Source organism: Oncorhynchus gorbuscha, linkage group LG26, assembly GCF_021184085.1.
Source record: "Oncorhynchus gorbuscha isolate QuinsamMale2020 ecotype Even-year linkage group LG26, OgorEven_v1.0, whole genome shotgun sequence".
NCBI classification, from domain to species: Eukaryota; Metazoa; Chordata; class Actinopteri; order Salmoniformes; family Salmonidae; genus Oncorhynchus; species Oncorhynchus gorbuscha.
Window position 1 is genome coordinate 24,582,995 of NC_060198.1, and position 26,143 is coordinate 24,609,137.

A 26,143-nucleotide genomic window follows, 5' to 3' on the forward strand; every position below is an offset into this window, starting at 1 on the left:
TAAAGCATTGTGAACTCTTCTTGAACCGCGATTGGAGTCATATGGTCATAAATCACCGGGACACACTCTCCGCCATTCACAAACTGATAGCCTATTTCAAACCAGCTTACCTTAGCCTCTGACGAAGGAAGCACGGGCAGGCATCATATATTTTTCACATTCGGCCCCGGTGCAATCAATAAAACGGGAGCTCTCCCCTTCCCTTCAAAAACTCGCAGTGAATGTAAATCCGCCGGTATCTCGAGGACTGCTGCCCCGAGCCTGAGTCCGGGCGCTCCTGCACGGATCCCCTCGGCTTGGGAAGGGGGGAGACGGTCTGGCATGAAAGATCTGAGGAATGCTAGGGGGGCTGCGAATGGACAGGCAGCAAGCGCCTGGCTGCCCTGTCGACTGGTACGCCCTGCTCGCTGATAACAATGGCCTCAGATTTCCCTTTCTCTCACAGCGCAAACCTTAACATCATAATCCGAGCAGAGCCGCGGCTCGCCGCGAAATTTCCTCCATTGCATTTCCCCCAATGCGTGGGTTTCTCTCGGCGGTTATTCTCGCTCTTCGTAGCTCTTTCGGTGGGTTATTGTATCGTCAACACAAGGCCTTGGTGCAGCTATTTGTATATAGCGGGGTTGACTTGGAGCGCTAGTCGCGGCTGTTAATCCCCATCAAGCAGCATCACCAGTAAAAGTAAAAAATTATGCTAATTGCAGACGTGCTGGACAGGACAGGGGCATACAAGCGGAGAGACAGCGCCAGTACTTTTTGATTCACGTGATTCCTGGTTAGGTGTCAAGCCAAGGTAATATTGTTAAGTATATGAGCGGAGCCTCTGTTTTTTACTCCACTGGTGCAGCCTACATTAAATGACCAGGAAGTGGGTTTCCACAGCCGGCTCTCGCTTGGCTCCCGGCAGAAACTGAATTCTGCCTGTATTGTTAATGTTTCAACACATCTCTCCCAACACACCCAACTAGTGTAATAACTAATGCGAAAAATAGAGGCTGGTGGGGGGCTCAGGGAACAGACAACAGGCGCACTTAAAAAACGAGGGAGGGGTGTAAAAACAAATCAGTAAAGGGGGGGAAATAATAGAAAATCTGTGATATTTAACAGCTAGGACGAGCCGGTGCTACACAAACTTGGAAAAACTTCGATAGCGAGTCCATGTTAAAAATAGAAGAAAGGGCTTCCTGTGTTTTTACTGTAGGCTATGTAGGACTTTAACACCCAACGGGAAGAGAAAAGTAAATCAGCAAGAAGGAAAACTGAGAAGGAAACAAGGAGAGATCAACATGGAAATGAAAACACGCAGCCAAAGGTGTTTTACAGGTTATTATATTCTCTCTTCACTACCTCTCACCATCTCTCCCCCCTCCCTCTTTCTCTCACTCTCTCAATTTTTCACTATCTTCTCTCCCTCTCTCTCTCTCTCTATTTTTATTATTCAGGACACTACCCCCTTCGTTTATGGCTACGTAAGATTTATGACTTCTACCACACAGGACTAGCTGTAAACAGCCACTTTAAAAAGATGCATTTCGCGTGGGAACTTGAATAGAGAGGATCACCAACGGTGTAGGAAGAAGGTAGGAGACAAAAATGTAGGTGTCTGCAACTTTTATCTGCCTGACATTGTTCTGGATTTGCAACTACTGCTAAATGGACAAATGCAACCCACTTAAAAGATTACTAATGAGCTAAAAACCCAAACGCTCCAATATTTTGTATTTAAAACTGGTATCCTTTTTCACGACTAAGCACATACCGGGGGAAGACACGTTATTATTTCTGAGTTACGGCAAGAGAAGAGTCTATACCAACATGATTTTGGGGATTACAACATGTCGGTGCTTGTTAGAAGATTGAGGGAGAGTATTTTCGTTATTTCCATAGGATGACAAGAGATGCGTCGCCTTCCTGAATACTTTGGAGTTGGCTGAGTCATGGACATACTATTTCAACGGTGGAATATGTGGACAGATGTTGGGATGCAAGGTTTTCCTTTTTCCTGCGGTGAACATTGCAACCAACATATTAAAGAGACTACAAACTCAGTGATACATTTCGTTGGTATTTCCTGTTTTGTTCATGAGGAGGATAGCTTTTTAGGTGGAAAGTGTTTTAAATGCGGTGTAGTGTCTTTTCAAGGGTAAATGCTTGTGATTGTGTGGTGAATACGCCATCGAGTGTGAATATATTTCATTTAAAATGTAATGAGCGTTGTCTACTGTATTCATATGACAGACCCCTTACACTGCAAGACATAGCCTATCTATGTATATATATTGAAAGTGTTCGTTTTCCATTTGGACAAAAGGACATTGCCACCTCTTTGCCTATGTGCGTTATGATTTGCCGATGATTCTTCTGTCACACATGTTGTAAGAATAATGCTGCTGCATGGCTAATCTACATAACGCTACACCCATACATTCATCATCCATAATATTCCCGCCCCACACACACACACAGAGATATTACACTACGGCATTCATTGCATCATCGAAAGAAGAGAGCACAAGCACACACAAGGACAAACACACACACAGGCACCACCATTTTGACAATGATTTAGATTCATCTGTGGTGCTTTATGCATATAAGCAAAGCGATGTTTATGTTTATTATTATTTATTTATTTATTTAAAAGCTCAATTGAAAAGCTCATACTTATATTCCAATGCCTCAAAAATATACCACAGGCCATTCTCACGGGCTGCATGTGTGCCATATTAGAGAACATTATGATACTCTTGGCCTAGGAAATGTTTCCCGATTGTGTGAATGTCATATGCGGACTCAATCATCACTGTTGAATGTATGCAATGAATGCATACTCCATTCCAATAAAACATATTTACTTTCAAATATTTCAGAGTACGTTTTCTCATGTAAAAAAAATATATTATTATTTCAATGGGATAAATGAAAATATTCATCGAATAGGTCACATTCAATAGCACATCCGTTTTTCACTCCTATTCATAAAAGCGAACAAATAATCATGTGCAATGCTTATATACTTGTAATAGGGTGACTTACCGGGATGATGTTGTTTCTTATAACTGAATTGTATGCAAGAATATTGCTTCCTGAAGGCTTGAGGGAACTGCAGAGGGGGTGGGGGGGGGGGAGAGAAAGATGCAATCAAAGCAGGTCGTAAAAAATCCAATACAGTGCATATGACCTCTTGTCTACAAATCGAAACACACGGGCAACCTGAGAGTTTACCACAGGTGACAGACATCGTTAACCTTAAATTATTCCCGTGGAACCACAGAATAAATGCAAAACCAAAGGAAATAATCCAGAGTGTTCTCAGGAGCCCAATGTATTGATTTCAATTAACTATCAGACTACATAACATATTTCCCATGATTTATTTTGGAGATTCTGTCATCTCGCGCAGTAGGTCTACATATGGAGCAAGTCAATCAATCCACACGACAGTGAGGTTCACGTTGAATAAATAAACAAAAAATGTTCCCGCTATGTTAATATACGGAAAAGCAATTGTGTGGATATTGATGCGATGTTATTTTCCTTCAAGGTTGCTCGTGTAGCAAGCATGAATGAAGAATACATCAAAAATCATCCATAATAAGTAGGCTAGTTGTTGCTATGTTGACAATTACTAATTTATTATAAATGAAGCAATTAAATAATAGCCTACCAATCAAGGCAATAGGGATCAAAGTATGTTCTAATGACAATCATATTCTAATAGCCTAATAACAACAACAATAACAATAATATCCATAGGCTAATAATAAGGAAAATAATGAACACAATAATAATGGGGGGGGGGGGGATTTATAATTATAGACAGCTATAAAGATGAGAAATAGCTTACAAAGTCCCAATAAACGAAACAGTTCAACGAATGAAATCGAAAATAAACGAAAGTGTAGCGCCCATTGAGAAACACCGTAAATAAAAGCCCCACCATTCTGGGGAAATTATCCCAAAGTCTAGGTAAATGTAGCACTATATCCAGTTTCAGAGTAAAAGTAGACAGAAAAGGGCTTTATCCAGAGACAGGGCCGGAGCAGAAATGAAATCAAATGGCCATGATGGTCTGCATAGTAGCTCTTATTAAAAGTGGAATAAAAACGTTGGACGCTCTCGTTCGCCGGCTCCTGACAGCTACCCCAAACACATAAATCAAAACGAGGATTCCCCGACCTCCCCGACTTTTGCGGCCTATAGCGATATAAAGTTATTTATTGCATCCCCGCACTCACGCACAGCATTGGCTCGCTTCCATTCCCGTTGCCCCGGTTTTTACTCCACTGCTACTCTGGTAGTTTTGAAGATTTTCAGCACCGATAGCTCGCTCGACCCGGAGCCGTACTGGACTAACCTAAAGTTACCTACAAAGTGCAGGGTGCTACAGCCCCCGCAGCCAGCAACGCTGCACGCTCAGAACAAAGGGAGGAGGCAGCTACAAGCAGAAGAGCTGATGAGCCAATTTTTTTTGTGGAAAAAGGTTGAAAGAAGCCACGGGGCGAGGAAATTCAGAAGAAATGACGACTAACCAAGCACTAATTCAACGAAAATCATCCAAAAAGCCTGGCATGTGCTAAGGGCTATCCGAATAACGTAGACAAACAACATAGGGATTTGGCTGGTTCGTTTCTGCACTGGTTGCAACAAAGGGCTCCTGCATAATTTATCAAAATGCATATTAAGTGGATGCACAGGCATTAGGGGAATGGGGAATGCTTGCCTACTTGGTCAATTTCTATCAAATCTACGCCAATGATCAAATCCCAAAGCCCTGTAGCTCCACACTAGAGCCCCAGTACACAAATAGTTTCTCTCCAACTTTATTATCAAGTAGTATTTTCACTCCCCCCTCCTCTCTCTCAACACTCCGTTAGCGGTCCTTTCACCAGCAATTGTCTGGCCATGTTTCCCTCACACCCTCCGTGGCCATTCGTTTACCGAAAAACGGTTCTCCACCATCACAACTTCTACGTGCACCAGGTTAATGAACACGAGCTGGGTGCAAAACAACCGAAATTAACAGGCATGCAGCGGGGCTACATCTCGATGTGACGGATTGGCGTTCGGTTTTCCAAGTGACCTTTGCGTTGAAGAGCAATAACTCACCAGATTAATGATCAATCAACGGAAGAAGTCTACTTTGGAGTCCTCTCTTAATGTATTATATTTATGTATTAATCCGGGCCTTGCTGTCCAAGGCTTTCAAAGAGCCTGCGTGGGCTTCTGGAAGTCAGCGAAACGCCGACATCCCATTTGTTGTGTAATTACCAGGCAGTTGTTAACAGCAGAGTTAGTGACTGGGCGAAAACATAGCCAGCAAGCAACAATAAGGTCCTTTCCAAATCCAAAATAATGCCCCGGTATCATGCGCTCACGTGATGCGCGTAGCATACTCTGGTTTTGATATAATTCTGGCTACTGTTCATCCCTTGTTTGGTGCCTCCAAAACGACGGAGAAATATATTTTCCTTCACATTTTCCGGATTGGTTGCTTCTCTGACTTTTGCCCCATTTTGCAAGCACCACCCACCCCCAAAATTATATTTTTTTCTCCCAATCTCTGGGAGGGTGTAGTTTTCATCGGGTCCATTCGCCGAATTCCGCCACCTTGAAATGCAATGAGGTCTAACGACTGGCTTCCCAAATGGCAAATGACAAATTGTTCTAAACGACGAGAGACATGATACATCTTATTTTCTCTCCCATTCTGCCGGATGACATGAGACTTTCAACACCATGGACTTAGTGAGAGAGACCGGTGGGGATGCGAGGCCTCTGCCTCCAATCTTTGGGTGATAAAAGGGTTTTCTGCACTGCTCACTGGGCGACTGGTGGAGCAAGGGGGCATGGTTTTACACCCACGCAGATAGCCTCTACTAAAGATCTCCGGATTACAATTCAACTCCCATTTGAGGCCCGGTGACCTGAGCGTTATGTCTGTATCCTGTGGAGCTAGTTGTGATTACGCAAGAGAACCTACGCAAGTTCAGAAGTGGTGTGCTAGTGTTTGAATAAGAAACATGGGCAAATGTGTTTATGCAAGATTAGCTCGTTGTGCTTTTAGAGGCGAATGTCATTAGGTCACATTCTTATGGTGGCGTTATAGCTAAATGTACCAAGTGTTCATTTAATTTGTTCACCTCATTTGTTGGAGGTGCGAATGGAGAGGGAAAGGTGCCAGTGAAGAGGGAAGAAATGGATCCCTTGATATGGCATCAGTGCCGCTGACTTCTCTGCATATGATGGACTTTAGCTTATTGGCTTTTGGTTGCAGAACATAGAACATCTTCATGTTCTACATTCTCAACAAGGAATCCACTTCCATCAGCTAGTTTCATTGAGAGATCAGGGTTAATCTTTATGAGAGAAGGGCTCTAGGTGGTAATCTTTAACCGGGAAGTCAAAGAGGGCACTGACTTGGAGACGGCTGGGGTAGGGGGCCTTATAGGTCACAGGACCCTTTCTGTTCCAGGGAACTAAAAAAGTGTCCACCTCACCAATATGTGAGGATGGGGTGGTGTGACCGGGCTTTTCTTGAATGAATGGTTAGATTTAGCCCTACAAGGTTTTACTGGAACCTGGAGCTATTTTCAATATAAAACGACTTAAATTGAACTTTTAGATTTTCATAGTACCTTTTTGACATTTAATATGCTTCAGAGATGATGCTAATGATGGTTGTGTTGCGGAGTGATCCAAGGCGTCTTAAGCAGATGCCACTATAGCAAATAACTTGCATAAAGGTCATATGGACGCTATCCGCAGCTGTCAGATATTATATACTGACACACAGTAGTTTTACTTTCCCCTTTTCCATTGGAGCTTGCCTATATTGTCAGTGATGTATGATAAAATCAATTAAATCATGGCCACTTAGACTTGTGTGGTTTCATTCAGTTTTCCATCACATGACGCACACACTACCAGGTCATGATTTCCACGGAGCTATCTAGCTAATGGTTGATATGCAGTACACCCTATAGACAAAGTGAGTCTATGGGAGTAAATGAGTTTTATAGAAGTATAGTGGTAATGTCAAAACATGGTCCTCATGTACTGAGATAACCAATGGACCACATTCAAATCAAAGTGTATTGGTCGCGTACACAGTTTAGCAGACGTTATAGCGGGTGCAGCGAAATGCGTATGTTATTAGCTCCCAGCAATGCAGTATAGTGTCAAACAGGTACACAAATAATGAAATAAAATGTTAAAAACCCAGAAACAACAACAACAGCACAGGTGTCCCACGTATGTGGCTATGTATTGTTTGTTTTTCCTTTACGCGCAACAACTTATTGTACGTTGAAGAAGCTAGAGTTGGCATGATGTTCGTGTTGGTTCCTATATAGTTGCAAGTCCACGTGCCTTGTAGATGTCTTTCACTGACGTCTTGCTCGTGTTTATCTCGAGGGTAGTCTAGATCATGATTGCATAGATAATGTCTTTACAATGTGCACTTGTAAAATGGCAGTTGCAGATAATCGGTTTACAATGCTTTTACATTGTGCAAAGTTGACATTGCATGTAATAGCATGATTTAATTTACTGCATCTCTTGCTGTACTAAGTTCTGTAAGTTCTCTATTTGGAGTTTGCAGATGTACAGACCGAGACGCATGGGAAGCAAAATGATCAATTACGGTAAAGGCTCACAGAGGGCCTAAATAAAATGCCTATCTTGCTATTATCGGTGAGCTCTCGGGGTCCTCTGAAGTCAACATGTTCTATTTTACTAGAACACCTATTTTACACGCCTAGAGGTTCGCAGTTACAGTATGAAAGACCATATCTTTCAATTGTCCATGAACCTCCAGGTCGTGTTAGAATGAATAGCGCTAATCTACATTACTTCACATAGTCTAAAACGCCATTTGTAGGTGTGTGTGGCGCACAGGTTGTTCCACAAACAGCAATAATGACAATAATAACAAAGAGAGCACGCCGTGATGGGCTTGATAGTACATTTGGATTCCCAGGGAGACAGAAAAGCCGAGGCTAGATTGGGAGCAGCTAGAGTAAGCAATCCTTTCACACGGTCATAAATCAGGAGCACACGCATCTTCTTTTTACACCTAGCCATCAGATCCATTCACCGCTCACCCCACACCGCGACTCCCCCACTCCACTCTCTAAACATTAGATGCACCGCACTTTACGCAATGAGTAAACTTTTTTTAATGGGGGTGTGGGAGCCCAGATATTAATGCTTGACAGAGAAGTAGAAAGAAGAAGAAGGGGGACAGGCAGGGAGACGTACAACAAAATGCACTGAGAGGGAGAGAATGGAGAGCGGGTGAGGGAAAAGAGGGAGAGGGGAGCGAGTAGCCCTTTAGCCCTCCTCGGTTACCTATTCGAAGGCATCTGTCTTCGGCTATTCGAAAACACAAAAGTTTGCGAGCTCAGGCACACCCAAAGATGGGTCACACAACGGATAATTAATGACTTGTCTACAGAAGAGCATAGAACACTGGGAAGAGCCCAAGCATCCGGCGTCAGTCGATGCCTGAAAACCTTACCTGACTTACAGCACTTCTCTGGGTCTTATGAGCCAAGCTTGATCAGCGTTTGCGGGATTATCTACTGTAAACGCGCCTGGAATATATAGTGTTTTGCTTTTTGGTGACCTTGGATGCGTTTTGCGTAATTTGGTAATGGTATCTTTCCACTAAACAAAACAAAATAAGATAGTTAACATGGCAGCTTTGGAAAGCTATAAATCCTCAACCGCGAGCAGGACGGACTGCTCACAACATATGCGCGCGCGCACCCATCAACACGACGGGGTCTTCCGAGCCCGAGTGCTCCCGAACATGGAGCACCCTTTGCACTTCCGAACTCTTCGAACCCTGCATGCGATTCCTTCGGGCTTAGCAGTCAGCACCAGGCGACAGAGTCCACCTCTACCCTCTACCTCTTTTTTTCCGCCTATAGCTGCTTGCGTGGAGCGGGGTGGATTGACACGGTGAACTACTGAACCAGTGGATTTACAGGACACACAGGGTGGAGAAGGCAAAGGGGTTCGTCTGTCCAATAGGGAGCTGACTGCACGGCTGCGAGGCCGACACGCGGGCCATATGGCGATTACAACCTGCGGGCTTCTGCAGGGGTGAACGTGGTCAACCTCATTCCGATACTGCCATTTTCTTGCCAGAGTTAAATTCATTTTTAGGCTGGGGGTGGTTGGCGGGTAACGGGTAGTATGTTCTTCACGAATTAAATAGGCTTGCATCATAGCAGGGGATATAACAATAAATTACCTATATCTTGATGTGATGTAAAGCTCTCACCCTGTGATAGTTTTTTATTGTACTAACGTTTGTACATTTTGTAAAGATTATTACGTTTTAGAATTTGTGACTAAGTCGGATGCACTTGGCTTTGTTTCTTGGCTGATCCTTTTTTGCGTCTGAGTGTTATCTGCCTACGCTCAGACAACACACACACACACACACACAGACACACAGACAGAGAGAGAGAGAAAGAAATGGAGAGAGATGGATAGAAAGGGGGAGAGAGAAAGAGATACAGGGTATGGAGAGGGTGGTAGAGATACCCACACGAATAGTGGGAAGTTCAATTACACTGATGCAAATGTGCCACGATAGTATCCGAGTTATTTTGAGTCCTGCATGAAAAACCTTGCCTTTCTTCTGAACATTTCCGGCTTGGTACTCTTATCGCTCCCCTGCATGCTCTTCAACCGGGTGAAAATTCTCCTTGCAGCCTCTGGATACGGTTTCACCGGTCATTTTTCATGCGCTTTTGAATTGCTGCTCTTGTAGATCATTATAAATTAGCGCGGGGCTTCATATTGATTTATTTCCGAAGGGGTAATCATTCCTGCATTACTGAAGGCCGGGGAAATACCTACCTGGCCAACCAATAACTACATGGCCCCCTGAAAAGAATTAGGAGATTAAAATAGACTACTCACAATGATAATAATAATAATACTGGTAATATAACTTAGGGGAAATAACAGCTATTATTTTCAAGTTGAAGATTCAAGTTTAAGACTAATATGACCACTAGATTGATATTTTAGCTGTATTTTCACCTGCTTTTAACAGATGGTTTGGGGAGCTATATTATTGTGTCGCTTTTGGGCAAGTCATTGAGCATCTATTATGTCAAATTTCTGCTTAATATTATGGCAAAGGGTGGCCAATTTGACCGAAATAAAGGGGATACATATTACGCTTATGTTTTAGTGGATAAATGCAAGATATGTTAGATGGTTATATTTCCATTGCGTAAAACTTAAACTAAAGCTTTCGATATTTGTTTTACAATGGGCAAATATTGCAATTTTGGAGCTATGTTAGATCGAGGTTAGGACAGGCTTTAGAATGAACAGTTCTCTCTTGCTTGGTTATATTAAAACAATCCCATTGCTTTTTGTGGACCTCTTGTCCAGGTTATTATTTGGTAGATACATGTGCTACTTATTTACGCGTAAATTAATGATTAATGGTACGTCTTTTGTTTTGTTTTTGTCCACAGGAAAAGTATTGTGTTCTAGTGAATCTTTTGTCGCCCTGCAGTGTTATGTACCATGCATGCTATTTTATGTAAAGGTTCCGTTTTTGTTTTTATACTACAATGAGTGAAGTAAAGCAGTGTCGTAGTCTATCTATAATTGTAAAAAGGAAGTGCAACAATCGAATTTAAGCTACCTCCAAAATACTAGTGTTATAGAGCCACCATGTTCTTTGTGCAAACAAATTGCAACAAAAAAAACGGATGGAAATACATTTATCTCGATATGTTTGCTGTAGCACAACAAAACGAATACTTTGAGGTAAGCAAGAGAATATTCTGGAGAAAAGGGGCTATGCTTATGAATGGTGTATTCTTGGAGGGTCGCGCCTTTTTGTGAGAGAAGGGCTCAATATGGCTGCCATATATTTGTATTGTTCCCACTGCTGTTGAGCGGGAAGATGCGCTCGTGCTGCATGCGTGGGATTCTAACGACCTTGTCTGGGACACAAAACATGATAAACAATAATCAGACACACTTACGCACACATACATAGAGCCATAAAGAGATATACATATAGAATCTGGACGCCGTGAATCAGTTGCAGGTTGCTGAAAAGGTTTTTGAAGTGCAATAGCCTATCCGATAGAATCGAACCAAAGAGCAGAGCCATTCAAACAAAAGGCCCACCTTCAGCTTTCAACCTCTAGTTATGGCAGGGAGGGGAATATAGACCATTTGTAATAGTATTATACGGATGCTATTATAGAAGCCTCATGTCCCACTGTTGCTACCATTATATGCTAATTACAAGTATTACTAATAATCTATTTGTAGCCTATTTACGTGTATTAGACCTGTGCGTAATGCTAATAGTTCGTTTTTTACTATATGCTATTAGCATTTGTCTTGGCACCATGATTATGATGCACAATTGTTTCCAACATAATCTGAGCACCCAGCCTAGCTACCCATCTGACTGGCATTTGGAATAATTTTTCCAACGCTGGGCTGTCATTGAAATCAGACATGAGGCGGTTTCAGTGAACAACGGTGATCTCTTACGCGCACAATGTCCCCCTTCTCATTGCCCCCTGAGCGTCCACCGAAATGAGCTGGAATATTGTTTTTGACACAGCGCCCGACATCAAGGAGCGCCGCTGGAATAGACATTTTGAAAAGTGCTGCCCCTTGCTGCTATGCCCATTAATATTTGATGGGAGCCACCGAGTTGTTCTAATTTTGTTACACAAAGGTTTACACTAGCGAGGCGAAGGGGAGGATTGTGGAAGGAGCCAGCCATGGTAATGACATTTAAGCTGTTTTGTATTCATGAATACAAGGAAGCACTGTATAATAAATATGTATTATTATTATTATTAGTATGCCTATTATTATTATCCTACAAAATACTGATTTCATTGTCATCCTTTTTCACACCAAAATGTGAGTAAAACATTTTCAAGTGGGAAAATGTTGCAGTCTTTGTCTGTCTTTGTAGTTTGCTCTTTCAATGGCATCAATGCACCATACAAGTGTGATATCCACACCAAAACAACGTTAACGCGTCATATACAACATTTACTACCGTTAGCCCAGAAAATAACATACCCCCCCCCCCCATGCCACCACAACCAATATAAATGGTGACTGTGCTATAACACACAATAGTACAGTATACCAAATAATAAACAATACTATCTGCTGTTTACTAAACACCCCCATATACAGGTCGCAGTGTGCGTTATGGCGAAATTCAGAAATATAAGCTACTGACATAAGTAATCGAATGTTGCATCATTTCAAGGTCGAAGAAAATCCACAGAAATGTCAACGAAAAAATCTGTCGAAAAATATTCTAAAAGAAACCCTCCAGTCCCTTTAGCTACAGTGAGTCGATACTATGCTCTTCACGCCACCCCTCTATACAACACTTCCCACCTAGCTGAATTATAGCCTACTCTTCTCCTAAGTTTGTATTCCAATTAAGTTGTCTATCCTGTCCAAAAAAACGTCTGAAGCTCAGGTATTACACCTCTGGCTATGAATAGGCCTATGCTGGCGAGCTCCGGCGCTTTTATGAGATTCAAATTGCGACGAGGCGTTCCCGTTTTGCCAAATTTAAACAAATCTTCCCTTAATTGGTAATCGCATGTGCAGTAACTCAAGACCTCGAGCTACTTAGCCTTCATATTAGTTGCTGATCCATTGCCGTAAATCGCCCGCGATAATCAACTGCGGGGGGGAGAGAGGAGTGTGAAAAAGGCAAAAGCTTTTCTCGACCGACGAGAGACAAGAAGCACCGAAAAAGCCAGAGTGAGAAACGAGGATCCAGGAATCTCTTCCTCATTCCCGCGTATCATCACTCGCCAATCATTTTCCCGAGAAATGATTTATCGCGGAGACCGCCATAAACAACACAACTCCCTCACAAACACACAATGGCAGCCCGCTGCCGCTGACACACATATCACAATAAATCAAGCGAAGAAGCTGGCTGAAAAGAAGAGAGAGGGAGAGAGAGAGACATGCAGACATGAAGAAGACCGAGGTGGGATGGGGGCGGATGAGAATAGTAATACGACTGCTTTTAAAATATATACATCGCTATCATTGCATTGCAATACAGTGCAGTACTATGACAAGTAACAGCTAGCATCGTTCATGTAACCGATGCTGAAGTCAAACGATGGGATGATGGTTGCAAACACATACATGATGTCAAAGTACGGCAAGATGAGTATTTTTGACATATTTACCACAATATAACAAACAGCATATAATTCATTGACTCGGGTAAGCCAACAGCGCAGCAATGCACTTGCGTGGAAGTGGCGTTCCCGTTTCCGCTATACTCACAATGTCCACACCACGAGAGGCTCCCGTCCAAATTTGTTTTATTGCAGCCTCTGTGTGTCTCTCCCCTCTCTTTTTTTCTCCGCTATAGGTCTTGTTTTTAAAAGGACAGTTGAATTTCACGTCAGACACAGGGAGACCATGTCTGCGATATTCCTGACGAATACATATCTATTCTGCAACCTCTGCATTAATTATTTAATGAATCACGTGACCAGGAGGGGGATGGGGTACCTCTCCCTGCACGCTCGCGGGACCACTCTGACCCAACACTCCAGAGCCCACGTTCCAACTTAAATATTTTACAGAAAAATAAAACAAAGACGAGCCTATAGGCATACACCGTCTACTCTAAAGCTCTTTGTGAATGGGAGAAATACGTCTTAGGCTACGTGTGTGCTATATAGGCTACTGAAATAAGTTATGTTAAGTGGCAATACGAGAGAGATGACATGATACGAATAGAGGATAGTGAAACTCTTGGGTGCGTTCGTTTTGTCTTTATTCCTTACCATCTCTGTTTATGTATTTCGAGATAAGGGTGTTTTTCTTTCGCTTGAAAACAAGAAATCCTTATTTAGATATAGATTTATGCACAGAAGGTGTAGACTAAAAGCCACTTTTGTCATAGCTAAACTTGTTTGATTGGTCTATTGTTGAGATTATTGATGTCCTATTATTCGTTGAAGTCCTTGTTGGTTTGCACAAATCTTTTGTTGACACAATAATTAAACACATTTTTGACCATTCTGGAAGAAATTAAAACGATGCATACACTCTTTCACCCACAGTCAATTTCATAATAACACTATCGTTACTGATGGTGATTCAATATGACACAATTTCTAAAAGATCAAAGAAAACAACGACCTTTTGTGGTATCCTTATTTTCGAACTACTTCGACAGGAGTTGCGAAGTGATATCACACATAGCTGTGCCGGCGAGATCTCTAAATAGCAACCATCTAATTATTAACACATTTGGTGGAAGCCCGTGGCACGAGGGGTGATTCATTTTTGCAGGGACGGTTGTGGAGCGAATAAAAGACAGGTAGCACGCGGCAGATAGGAGAGAGTTGTATGGGGCGACACCCTGCCGCAAGCACTTGGCAACAATGGTACCAATCCTTTGGTGTGCTCTGCCATTGCACTCTCCCAGAACAATAGACCTGGGGCTGTGTCCAACAAACCCATGCAGCTATGTCTAAAGGATAATCCTGAAGGTCAAACAATAGCAGGACTTGGTGCTGTGCCTGCGAGTAAGCAGAGAACAACACAACACTGAAGCTGCTTCCCTTTTCCCCAGGAATATCGTACACAAGAAATTAGACAGCTTGAAGGGAAAACGGCACAAAGGGGTTTGATATCAAATGTAATTACCCCGAGGAATTTAGGAAAGAAACCAACGCTGTGTAGAACATCTATTTTCCGGCTTTAACTTTGCCCAGCTGGTTCTTTGGAAATATTTGCGTTCGGGGGAAAATGTGAACAATGCACGCAAGATAGACCAACATGCGGATGGCAGAGTAGAACAATACATTTGTGCGTGTCAGATAAAATCGTTGTATCATTATTGTAGCTTTACTTTCTTCGATAAAGCATAGGGGAGACGCAAAGGGACGACTGGGAAACACTGAAGTCCAAAACTAACAACATATTTCAAGGAGTTGCAAAAGATTTCACCCATAATTGAAATCAAATATTTGCAGGGGTGATAGCACTATTAATGATGGCTATAAAGTACACTAATCACAGTAGGTCCATATAAACGCAACATCGATGACCACAATAAGAACAACAAACGAATACTGCTCACAAAAGAATGACACCATATTGTGTAGGCTAATTATAATAGTAATATTAACACCACCAACAACACCAATAACTGAATGAGAATAATAGTGATGATTGCACAGGCCTAATATAAATCATTTTATTTGGACGAAATACATTGCAAGAAAAGGTCTAAGAAAAATCCGTGATCGATGGGAACACCCAAAAGCCTTATCCTTGTAAATGATTAACCTAATCACTCTAGAATTGAATAAAACTGCACTTAAAACTGAAGTGTACATTAAAAAAAACTATTGAAATACTGTGTAAATAAAGAATAGCCTACCTGTGGATTACTGTTGTTTACAGAAGACATAATAATAACAATAACACTAGTCATCATCATCATCATAATAGTAATAAATGGTCAATAACAATAAATACTCTCATCAGAAACAAAAATCAAATAGCAGTCCATGAAAATCAAAGCTGGAGTTTGGCTATGTAAACACAACGTTATGCTAAAGGATAGGTTTATATGGGGTAGCAGAGATTGATTTACGAAGTCCAACATCCCGGACTTTATTGGGGATCGTAAATCTGTCAGAGCCGGCAGGACACACACAGCCTTTAAACAAATATATATATTCTGCGAAGGACATTGACTCCATAGGACAGTAATTCAGCATCCAGCCAGCATGTAACATAACCTGACATTATACTTTAGTTATTTTAGATATGTTTCAATCAATACTGTAAGCTTCTGAAAAAAAAATCTAAATCTATGGAAGACAGTCTGAAATATGATAAAACATGTAGGTAGGCCTACATGATGAACGGAATCAAGCTATTGGCGTTGCGATAATAATGATAAAGATGAATTATGGATGCTGTTAGTGTATGTACTGTAGCCTTTGATATGCATTTATGTATTATATATCTTATGTATGTATGTATGTATGTATGTATGTATGTATGTATGTATGTATGTATGTATGTATGTATGTATGTATGTATGTATGTATGTATGTATGTATGTATGTATGTATGTATGTATGTATGTATGTATGTATGTATGTATGTATGTATGTATGTATGTATGTATGTATGTATGTATGTATGTACGTACTGTTTGTCTGAATGTATGTATGTACTGTTTGTCTGAATGTAGGCCTATAATTAAAGTAGTTGTAGCTAGTAGTAGTAGGCTATAATTATAATAGTAGTATCATTAAAGTACTAGTAGTAGTAGTAGCTAGTAGTAGTAGGCTATAATAATAATAGTAGTATCATTAAAGTACTAGTAGTAGTAGCTAGTAGTAGTAGGCTATAATAATAATAGTAGTATCATTAAAGTACTAGTAGTAGTAATTGTAGTAGTAGTAGGCTATAATAATAATAGTAGTAGACTAAGTAATAATAAAGAGTAGTAAAAGAGGCCAGCTAGAAGTACGCTATAGATAGGAACAGTGCTATTATTCATTGCGTTATCCATTAGTTATCATGCATTACTACCCTTGAAACCCGAAACTTATTCGCTAAAATAGTAACATATAACTTTTTGTTTATTTTCACATGCCGCATTTGGTGATTATTTGGTGAAACAGCATCATACTGAGCCACACATTCAGACATAGCCCATGGGTCCACAAAGAAAAGGCAAAAGACTCCAAAGAGAACCATCACTTTTCTAGGCAGCTTGTGCAAGTTATTGCGTGCAGACATTTATGCACAGTGAATGTAAGCTATTTCGGAGGCATTCGTGTACACAAAAACAACAACTTACACAGTCAATACAGTAAAATGGTGTACTGTACTATGTATTAGTGGACAGTGGGTTAGAATGGGGGGGGGGGCTGGCGGCAGTAACGACCGTGCTTTCCTTTACTTAATGTCTCCTTTTAAAAAAAGGAAAAAAAAGAAGAAACGCTTCCAGCTTTTGCACACAACGTGCGCGTGCGTTCGCTATATATCTCTGTGACTACATGGCGCTGACCTCCGCTCAGTGGCTTTCCACAAAAATGATTCATCAATGCGCGGAGGCTATTTGTTTTGCAATTAGCGGGGTGATCTAAAACAGGCACCGCACCACCGCAGCTCTCCGGGACAAGCGGCAGAGGCTTCCAACAAATCTTGGAGGGCTTTTAGGTCCAGGGAGGGAGGGAACGAGGCTGGAGGGGGACTGAGGGAGCATGATACAATGCAAAGCTTTGGCATACCATATAGTAGTCATATCTGGGGGGGGGCAAAAGCCCCATGACTTCCTGTGTTATGCTGAAGCTGCTGAAATGTACAGTCTCACTCATAGCGAGGCCTATCAACGAGATGTGGGACACAACCCAAACGTCTCCTATAGCAACCAGTGATTTAGCCTGTATATTTGTGAATCTGAAGGGAACGAGAGAGAAAAAAAGAATCCATGCAGCTAGATAGCTCTGGAGAAGGGCACGCCTGTCTGTTTTCTTAAGGCCCTGTTTGGTTTACGTGGTTGTCTGAGACTAGATAGCACCGTGCCCCGAGGTTACAGTCACCTGGCCGCGGTGTTATGACTAACTCGCCCGGGGTCTTTGCTGGAAATGTAACATGGAGCACTGTGCAGTCTGCGAGAGGTCAAGGGGTACCAAGGGTCAGTCTGTGACTTGGCAACGGACCTAATCGGTCAGAAAACGTGTCCCCTGGTTGAACTCGCGCTCGGCCAGGCCATTCTGTTGTCAATTCCACCCATCGATTTTTTTCTCTCTCTCTGCCTCTCCCTTCGATAACAGTCCCTATATTTTTACGATGTGTTTCTGTTACTTTAACACGCATCGTGCCACACAGGCCCGCAGAGGGAGCAGAAGCCATGGCGCAGAACCTCTGGTCTTTTTTTATATACCCGCAGAGATTGATCTGGAGGGGTCAAGCAGCAGTGAATGCACTTCTGAGTCATTCGTGCTCATGTAAGCAAACTACTAAATGCAATTGCGTTGCAGAGATGTGCTACCAATCGTTTATTTCGAGGTCAATTGTTTTTTAGCGATTCGTTCTTTTCATTTTGGTTTGACCAATTGACCATCGAATTACTGTATAAAAACGATAGGACTTTAGGCTTCATATTCAAATTCAAATCTAACTGGCAAGTAGCACTAAACAAGTATCTTCAAGAAGAAAAATATAAATTGGCCAATTAGAGTACAATATTCTAAGAATGTAAATATCCTAATCCTGTAAGAATGCAGTGCATACAGTCAAGCGTTGAAGACAAGGACGCTGTCCACTCCAAAAGGCAACATTACGCATGGGTGTGTAGGCCTATTACAAAAGCCTATACACCCATATCCATATATATATAATGTGCTAAAAACCAAGGCCTATTGAGCCACAAATAGAGCGAGCGAGAGAGGAAGAGGGTGAGCGAGAGAGGAAGAGGGTGAGCGAGAGAGACATCTGACATGTTAACACCATTTCAGGGGTGACGCTTGAAGCCCAAGAGAAGTAAACAGTTACACAAATTCTCAGGAAAACGCAACTTCATTTCTACCCTCCACACCGATCATGGATACACAGCAGCAGGGATCCAGAAGTCCCCACGCTATATCAAAGCGACCATAAAACCTACCTAGCCTTCCCCCCGACCGCAACAAATGCGCGCCTGCTACCCGGCTGTGAAAGCAAGGGCTATGAAGCAATAAAACTCTAACCCAAGCAAACCAACGAAACAAAAGTCATTACCTTCGTCGCTGCCATCCTCGGTAATGCGAAGATTCTCAATGTCGTTGGAATTCTATGAGGATTTTCTTCCAGAAAAAAAGTTTTCTTGGTCAAAAAGAAGGTAGTGGGTTGAGAAGGGGGGGCGTGTATCTTCAAGTGTCTTCCAAGACTCCTCTCCCCTCCTAGCAGAAGGTCCGTGCAGTTGTGCTGCTGAATGACAATAGAGGAGAAGAAGTGTTTAAAGAGAAGAAGTGATTAATGATTTTTCTGTATAATTCTCACATTTTTCTTGGCTCTGTCCGCAAATAATGGCGGTGAACTTTTGGGGCCCCTTGGAAATCTGTTCGCTCCTATTCACCCTCCGAAGGCAGAAGGCTTCTTCTTCTTTAAAAAAAAATAAAGGATAAGAATAGAATTCTAAGGTGCATATTGTATGTGATGTCACACGGAAATTCATTTATTTTACTATGCAAGTGCTTGGGGGCTTTTTTGTGAAGACACATATGCGTGGGGACCAATGTATCTATTCAAATAAACGACGTTTGAACTGTTGTGAATATCACAACATTTGGACATAATATCACTTGCCATCTGAAAAGTATAGACACTGCCAAAGGGCCCAATGTGTGTGAGCTATAGACTTAAAAAAGGAGCACATTCAAGAATACTGTGAACGAATTCGATAGTAGGCCTATCACATTGTATGTATTTCAATGGTACTGTGTGTGTATATTTGACTGGACTTGCTTCAACGTCTTGAGGTATAGCATAGGCCTGTAGGAAGCTGGAGGTTTTGAAAAGGCATTTCATAAATATATGGTGAGAAAAAAAATCATATAAATGGATTGGAGGAAGCTATATGGCACATGGGCTTACATCAATCAAGTAATAGAAAATCTTCTCTGTTCCACGGAACGCTAGAAGACCAATTTGAGCCCACACTTTTGTTTAAAGTTCAACACCCAAACAGAATGCTATTTTCTCCTGCACTATATTTTCGATACCTGCTCTAAGAGAAGAAAATGAAAATTAATACAAGAGCCGCGCCTTCCAAAAGAAGCCATTTGTCTTCTTGATTATCTATTTGGTTGTCAAGGTTTGAGCTATGGCACCGGCCCGCTCCTTTGTAATATAAAAAAACCCACAGCGAGCCAGCAAACACAGAGAAACTGTTGTGCAAAAATTAGACTCATTAAAGCATTAAAAGCCCACGAGCCGAGAACCTATTTAACATTTTTTTTTTTCAAAACGAGGATCCATATTTTCAGCACCAGCGAGCAGCGGGTGTGTGAGCACCGTTAAATTAACGAGAGAAGAGAGTGAAACGAAGGGGTTTGTGATTTAAAACGAGATTACAAGGCATAATGTACCAGGATCACTCATGACCACAAGATATAAATCAACCACGGAGATATTCAGTGATTTTTTTAAAAGACAGGCTACATAGAAAGGCAAACGAAAACCCACCATGGGAGGGCGAAATTAAATTGAATCATTTTTGTTTTTTTTACACATCCCTTGCTATTAAAGGAGCTGGTCTGAAAGAGAGCGACATATCTCAGTATCTTTTGGAGCATTGGGGAAACAGCGACAGAGGGAAAGGAGGACACACAGAGGGTAGATGGACTCCTTTTCAAGCATTTATTACATTTCTATAGCTATTTACAAATAAAAGATAGACACTGAGGAGAATAAGCAGACAAATAGCAACATTCAAATATGGAGGAAGAAAATAACGATAACATCTTTGGAATGTGAATAAAAGGAACACATACAAATAAAATACCAAAAATGGCACATGGTGAGAAGAAAGCGTGAGAGAGAGAAAGAGCGAAAGAAAGAGGGGGGGGCGCATGTTTATGTGCCATGAAAGGATACCAGATAGATAAAGATAAAATATCAAATTAACGTGTATTCAGTCATGCAATATACGCACCATTTTTCTCTTTACAACCCTGGCCAACAAAATTGCTTAAATTATATTTCACTTACAAGAAATGAGTACGTTCGTATTGCAGATACTTGCCACAAAATTCAAATGAGCTTAACCTGTCACTTCATAACACAAGGCAAGAAAATAATGTACATAAGTACAACTGAGGTAATTATAATAGCAAGGTAGTACATTGCAGTGCTGTTTTTATTTTACTTAGGTAGGTTTGTACCAGCTTTTGGTTCATATATGTTTCTATAAGTCCAGCTTTATCCTTCCACTGCGACGACTGTCCTATGTTAATACCGTGATTTACCATCTTTGTTCAAATGCACCATGTCTCTGCTAGAAAGATAGAAAGAAGCGAAAGGAGTCCCTGTAAAAATGAACTAGCAACGGACCTCACAATCGTTGTCAGTCTTCATTTAATTGCATTTGATAAACATAGAATACAACTGAGAATCAGCTATATTTTCTCTTACAAAAAAACTTCATGTTTGGAGAACATATTCGGTGTATTTTTTAGTATTGAGGAGAGGAAAAGGAGTAAGAAAACGGCTCTTGACAAAACAAGGGGGTTTTGTATGAAACAGAACTTTGGACGTTGAGGTAATGGGCAGGCCCCACCGTTCACCCTTTGTACTGCAGAGTAAACATGACAAATGGCGCCGAGTTTGGCATGATTAAAGATGAAACACGGATCCATCTTCACCAAATCTGAAAAGTATCTGCCGCCTTCTGTCCTAATGGAGCGGGGGGGACGAGAGAGAAGGAGAGAGAGAATGAGAGGGGCACGGGATAAAAAAGGGAACTGGATCCGGTTGTGAACACATCATTGGAAGTGTTTGTGTTTGAATCTTCTCCCCTTTTACATTTTTTAAGAGACACATTTTCTCTTCGTTTTTTACTCCCCCTTCTCTCTCGCCCCCCCCATGTTATAACCCTGTAATTGAATTGAAGGGAGAGGTAAAAACATGGTGGAATCCATGTATCCAACTCCAGAAACGGAGGTTTCAAAGTGCATGTTGGGTGGGTGGTGGATGGGTAGGAAAAGGAGGGAGGCTATAGGCTCGGTGGAGGCCCGCTGGTTCGGTTCTGAGAGCTCCCCAGCGCGAGCCCGCTGCTTTGCGAGTTTGTGTTGTTGGAGTTACTGTTGGAGCGAATCTTGGTGTTGGGCAGCTTGTGGTCCTTCTTCCATTTCATCCGCCGGTTCTGGAACCAGATTTTGATCTGGCGTTCGGACAGAACCAGGGTGTGGGCGATCTCCACTCTGCGTCTCCGGGTCAGATAGCGGTTGTAGTGGAACTCCTTCTCCAGCTCCAAGACTTGCTGTCGCGTGTAGGCTGTCCGCGAGCGTTTGGGCTCACCCACCCCTGTGTAATTTGGATTCACTGTGGGACAGAGAGCAACATATTACAGGCCATCCCCAAAACACACGTGTATTGCATTTGTAGGCCTTAACATACATTATTAATATACAGATCAAAACATTTGAATATTATATTAAATCTGCCTCAGAACGTGACACAAAGTAGGCCTATATAGACATAACCATGCTGGAATATGTTATGCAAAATTCTACAAGTAAGCCTACGTCCATGGATGCTGATAGTATTTTATATACGTTCACTGTGAATGAGGGGCGCATGAGGGTGTTATTAGAGCCTGAATGGGTGCTGGATATGATTCAACTCATTCAAAACTAGACAAAACACAGTGAATAGTATCCACAAAAAGCCTAATAAAATACAAACCTAATAACTTATCTAAAAGTAAGGCCCTAACTCATTCATTTTGAATTTCTGGCGAATGGCGCTGGCATTATCCACAGGGCAATGTCTTTAAACGACGACTTTATAATAGTCGCATTTTGTCGTTGTCTGAATGCATGCTCTAGTTCTCAAAGCACACACTCTAATCATTGCTGAATAGTTGTGTGGGTCTATAATAGAGTTCAACTATTTGCCTTACCATTAGTGTTTTATTGTAGTCTCCATACATATGAATATTTTAGCTTCCATAAAACTTTTCCATGAACAATAGAGAGGCGACAGAGGAAGGTGCACGTTTGTACATCCAACCACTTAAAATCAAATTACCAAAGCATAAAACTGAACTTATGGGACAGTCGAGTCGTCATAAAACCAATCTTAGGAAGAAATGAGAAGGGCTAGGTTACATAGACTTCAAAGGTACTTGGCGAACAAGTGCAATAAAAATTTATGGAGGATGTAATTATATTGCCCTGCAAACAGCCGATCGTAAATCTAGACCAAGGGCGACTTCACGTGGGAGATAGATTTAGCACCGAACACTAAGCTTCCCACCTTAGGTAAACTGATACAGGCTCACAAATACGCAGAGTAGGGAGAAGTTAGCAGCACTTACCGATGTTTACGTGGACTTTTTTCATCCAGGGGTAAACCACCGGATCCTGGCGAGAGCTGGCGGTGGAAGGGCTATGGTTGAGGGGATTCTGGCCACACGCGGGTGGAGGGCTTGGAGTTACGGAGTCGCAATGGTGGCTAGGCTCCGGGAGAGGGGTTGAGAGTCCGGCTGGGGGGAGGACGTGACCCCGTGGAGACATCACCACCGCGGGCTGCCCCGGACCCTGGCACGTTGTGTAAGGCGGGTCGGCGCAGCCCGACCGCTGGTGGTAGATCGACTCATTCTGAAACGCAGGCTCTCGCCTCTGGGCGCTGTAGTAGTCCGGAGAGTGACTGGGTAGGTAGTCATTCTGTGAATATTCCTCGCAGGGTGGAAACTTGGGGTCCACATAGTTGGAGTTGATCAAATAGGAACTCATGGCCATTAATTTCTTTGAATTGCACACAAAATATACTAAAATGTATATCTATCGCTTTACTCGTTTTCCTGTTTCGTAGAACCCTCCTACTTTCTGTCAAGTGAACAAAGTTAAGAATCCATGTGACAGCGAGAGCCAATGGCGTGGATCCTGACAATTCCCGGATAAGGAAATAGGATTAGACATAGCAGAACCCGCACATCATCCTGGCATAGCACAGTATGTGGCCTTCGAATGTTGCATACTTTTTTTCACACACTGGCACGCTCTGCGAAAAGCACGAATCAAAACAATAACAACCCGAAGCAGACACGCCAGAAATACATAACACCGGAGTTTACACACGGTCTATAGAGCAGATCAACTAGCCAACCCCCTCACCTGCCCAATTCCCCATACAGTACATTAACAAGAAAAGTGTTGCGTCCCAGACTTGATAGTCAAGCTATATTCCTTTGAACGATGTTTTTCTTCTTTATACTGGAGCTTTTCAAAACAAGGGCTGGGAAAGTGATGCCGTGTGCTCGTCCTTGCCAGGCTTTTAAATGCACTCGCTAATAATGGTGAGAGAATGCCCTGGCGTGCGCTGCGTGCAGCAGAAGCCTGTCAGAGATGAATCTAGGCTTGTTTAGGATCGATAGAAAATTCATCAACTAATTCAGGTTACAAAGCCTCCTAAATCACAGCTAGACCTTTGCGTTAAAGCGAGTCACCGTCAGTCCCCCTAAAGACCACGTTTATCCTGCACACCAATTTACACACCTACCTTGCATAGTAATTGAGACCATGCTCCCTTGCATTACTAACCGAATAATAGTTTTGGTCCTTATCAGGATTGCATTATCCTAACCCATGCAATGTTATCGTTGGAATAAGGCTCCATGCATGGTGAGTGATCATGCGATAAATCTCCTTTGTTGTTCAAATTGACTGTTTCTCAATCGAAATGGTGACACCGTGAATACTCTTTTCAGTTGAAGACAAGCATATCACAGCACGTGACAGATTATCATGGCAAATAAAACCCATTATAACTTTCCGTTACCTTTTCTATAGAAATTGTCAACATTGAAAAACAATATCAAAATATCTCACCCCATTAGCCTACATTGGGATAATATAGTCTAATGGTACAACAAAATGACAATAAACATCATCTGGCAGTCGTCTGTATCCATCGATGGCTTGTAGTGTATACATCAACTACATACTCCCTTAGACACGAATTTGTGACCGTGAGTCTGTTCACACAAATCCGGATCTACAGGGTATATATAGATGACAGGTATTCTCCAGACAGGTATTGAAAGGGGCTGCTCACCTTGACTGCGTCATTGTGAGGTATCAAGGTGCTACGCCCAAAGCAGGCTTCCTTCAAGTGTGTCAGCATTACAGCACTACATAATGAAAGGTGCTTTCCTCGCAAACATAGCTCGTGATGTGTAGAGACCAACTTTACAAATTCACATTTGTTTCTGCCATGCATTTATGCTTTGAAAAAGACAGCATGACTCACCAAAATATATTGCACAATAGGTGAATGGCACAGTGGTTTTCGGTAACCACAAAAGAACAGTAAGAGCAAATCAGTGTAAATAATTGGGTTTCAAAAATATTACTTTTCAGGGGAGACTGAAGCTTAGCTCACACTTCTACAATTAAATGAGAGGGAGTAGCTCGTTTATAACCGAAGCCACCAATCTATCTGACAATACAGAGCGAACAAACGCCAAGTGAATAAACTTGAGGGTCTACGGGATGATAAGATAGCCAGCTCCTTATCGACTACTGTACACAATATTGACAAGCAACGATATACATAGTAAGAAAGATCAAGTGAGTCAAACTACAGAAAGGTCAACCGAAGCTCGAGCCCAGGCTGTAATAAAACATTTGTTTTTTTTTATGGCAGGTCATTTTTGTTTACAAGTCGCCGGCAAACACCACTCAAACGGCGATATCCGGAGGTAGGGTATATAAAACAATAAAATATGCACGAAGCAAGAAAAGCCAACTCCTCTCACATCCTTAAAGCAGCACAGCAGAATTTACGACCTTTTAAACAAGTTTCCCCCTCACAACAAGCACAGAGTCTCTCATTTCGATTTTAAACGTCCTGGAAAAAAACACATATACTCATTCTGGCTACTCAAGACTCCAACCTTACGAAGCAAGCAAGCATATTGACCATATACAACAGGCTAAAACTATCATCCATACTATCGAGGTAAGACCTGTGTACGATAGCATTTAGAACCACAATAATCTTCTTCAGAGTAGATAGACCATTTGATATCGACTTCATTGTGAGAGCTAAATGTTAAATGTGTTGTGAACAATACCTAATAGGAATAGGTTGCGTTGGCATTTTATATCTGTATATATGTATACTAAAATGCATATCAAACTACGTCGAATTATTTAGGATAAAATGTGTGTATAGTCTCTGAGTACAGCTTTTACTTTCCAAAAATAAAATAATGCACAAACACATTCAACAAAGACCTTCACCTCTAATCAACATTAAGGCATGTTTCTCAAACTATAAGAGACATTTGAAATTCGATTATTATACACATTTTTGTTTGTTTTAAATCAAT

General features: G+C 41.8%; 2 protein-coding genes across 11 annotated transcripts in view; both read right to left on the reverse strand.

The window, feature by feature from the left end:
• The window catches only part of LOC124015726 (homeobox protein Hox-B3a-like), a 57,325-nt gene that overhangs the window by 6,449 nt on the left and 24,733 nt on the right, over positions 1-26,143 (reverse strand). For 4 of the 10 annotated variants that reach the window (XM_046331149.1, XM_046331153.1, XM_046331152.1 and 1 more), the window contains exons 2-3: positions 18,826-19,014; positions 3,037-3,103 (exon numbers count right to left, since the gene is read on the reverse strand). The gene's annotated coding sequence lies outside the window, so the exon portion shown is untranslated. Of the gene's footprint in view, positions 1-110; positions 1,988-3,036; positions 3,104-4,238; positions 4,386-5,109; positions 5,740-8,521; positions 8,944-13,344; positions 13,493-18,825; positions 19,015-26,143 lie in introns of those variants that run through there. The other 6 variants (XM_046331157.1, XM_046331155.1, XM_046331154.1 and 3 more) reach the window with 6 other exon arrangements.
• Positions 20,432-24,704, reverse strand: LOC124015728 (homeobox protein Hox-B4a-like). The gene is made up of 2 exons (XM_046331162.1): positions 23,126-24,704; positions 20,432-22,128 (listed from the first exon to the last, which is right to left on the reverse strand). Exons 1-2 carry the CDS (start codon positions 23,547-23,549, stop codon positions 21,800-21,802), a joined length of 753 nt encoding a protein of 250 aa, XP_046187118.1. The 5' UTR covers positions 23,550-24,704; the 3' UTR covers positions 20,432-21,799.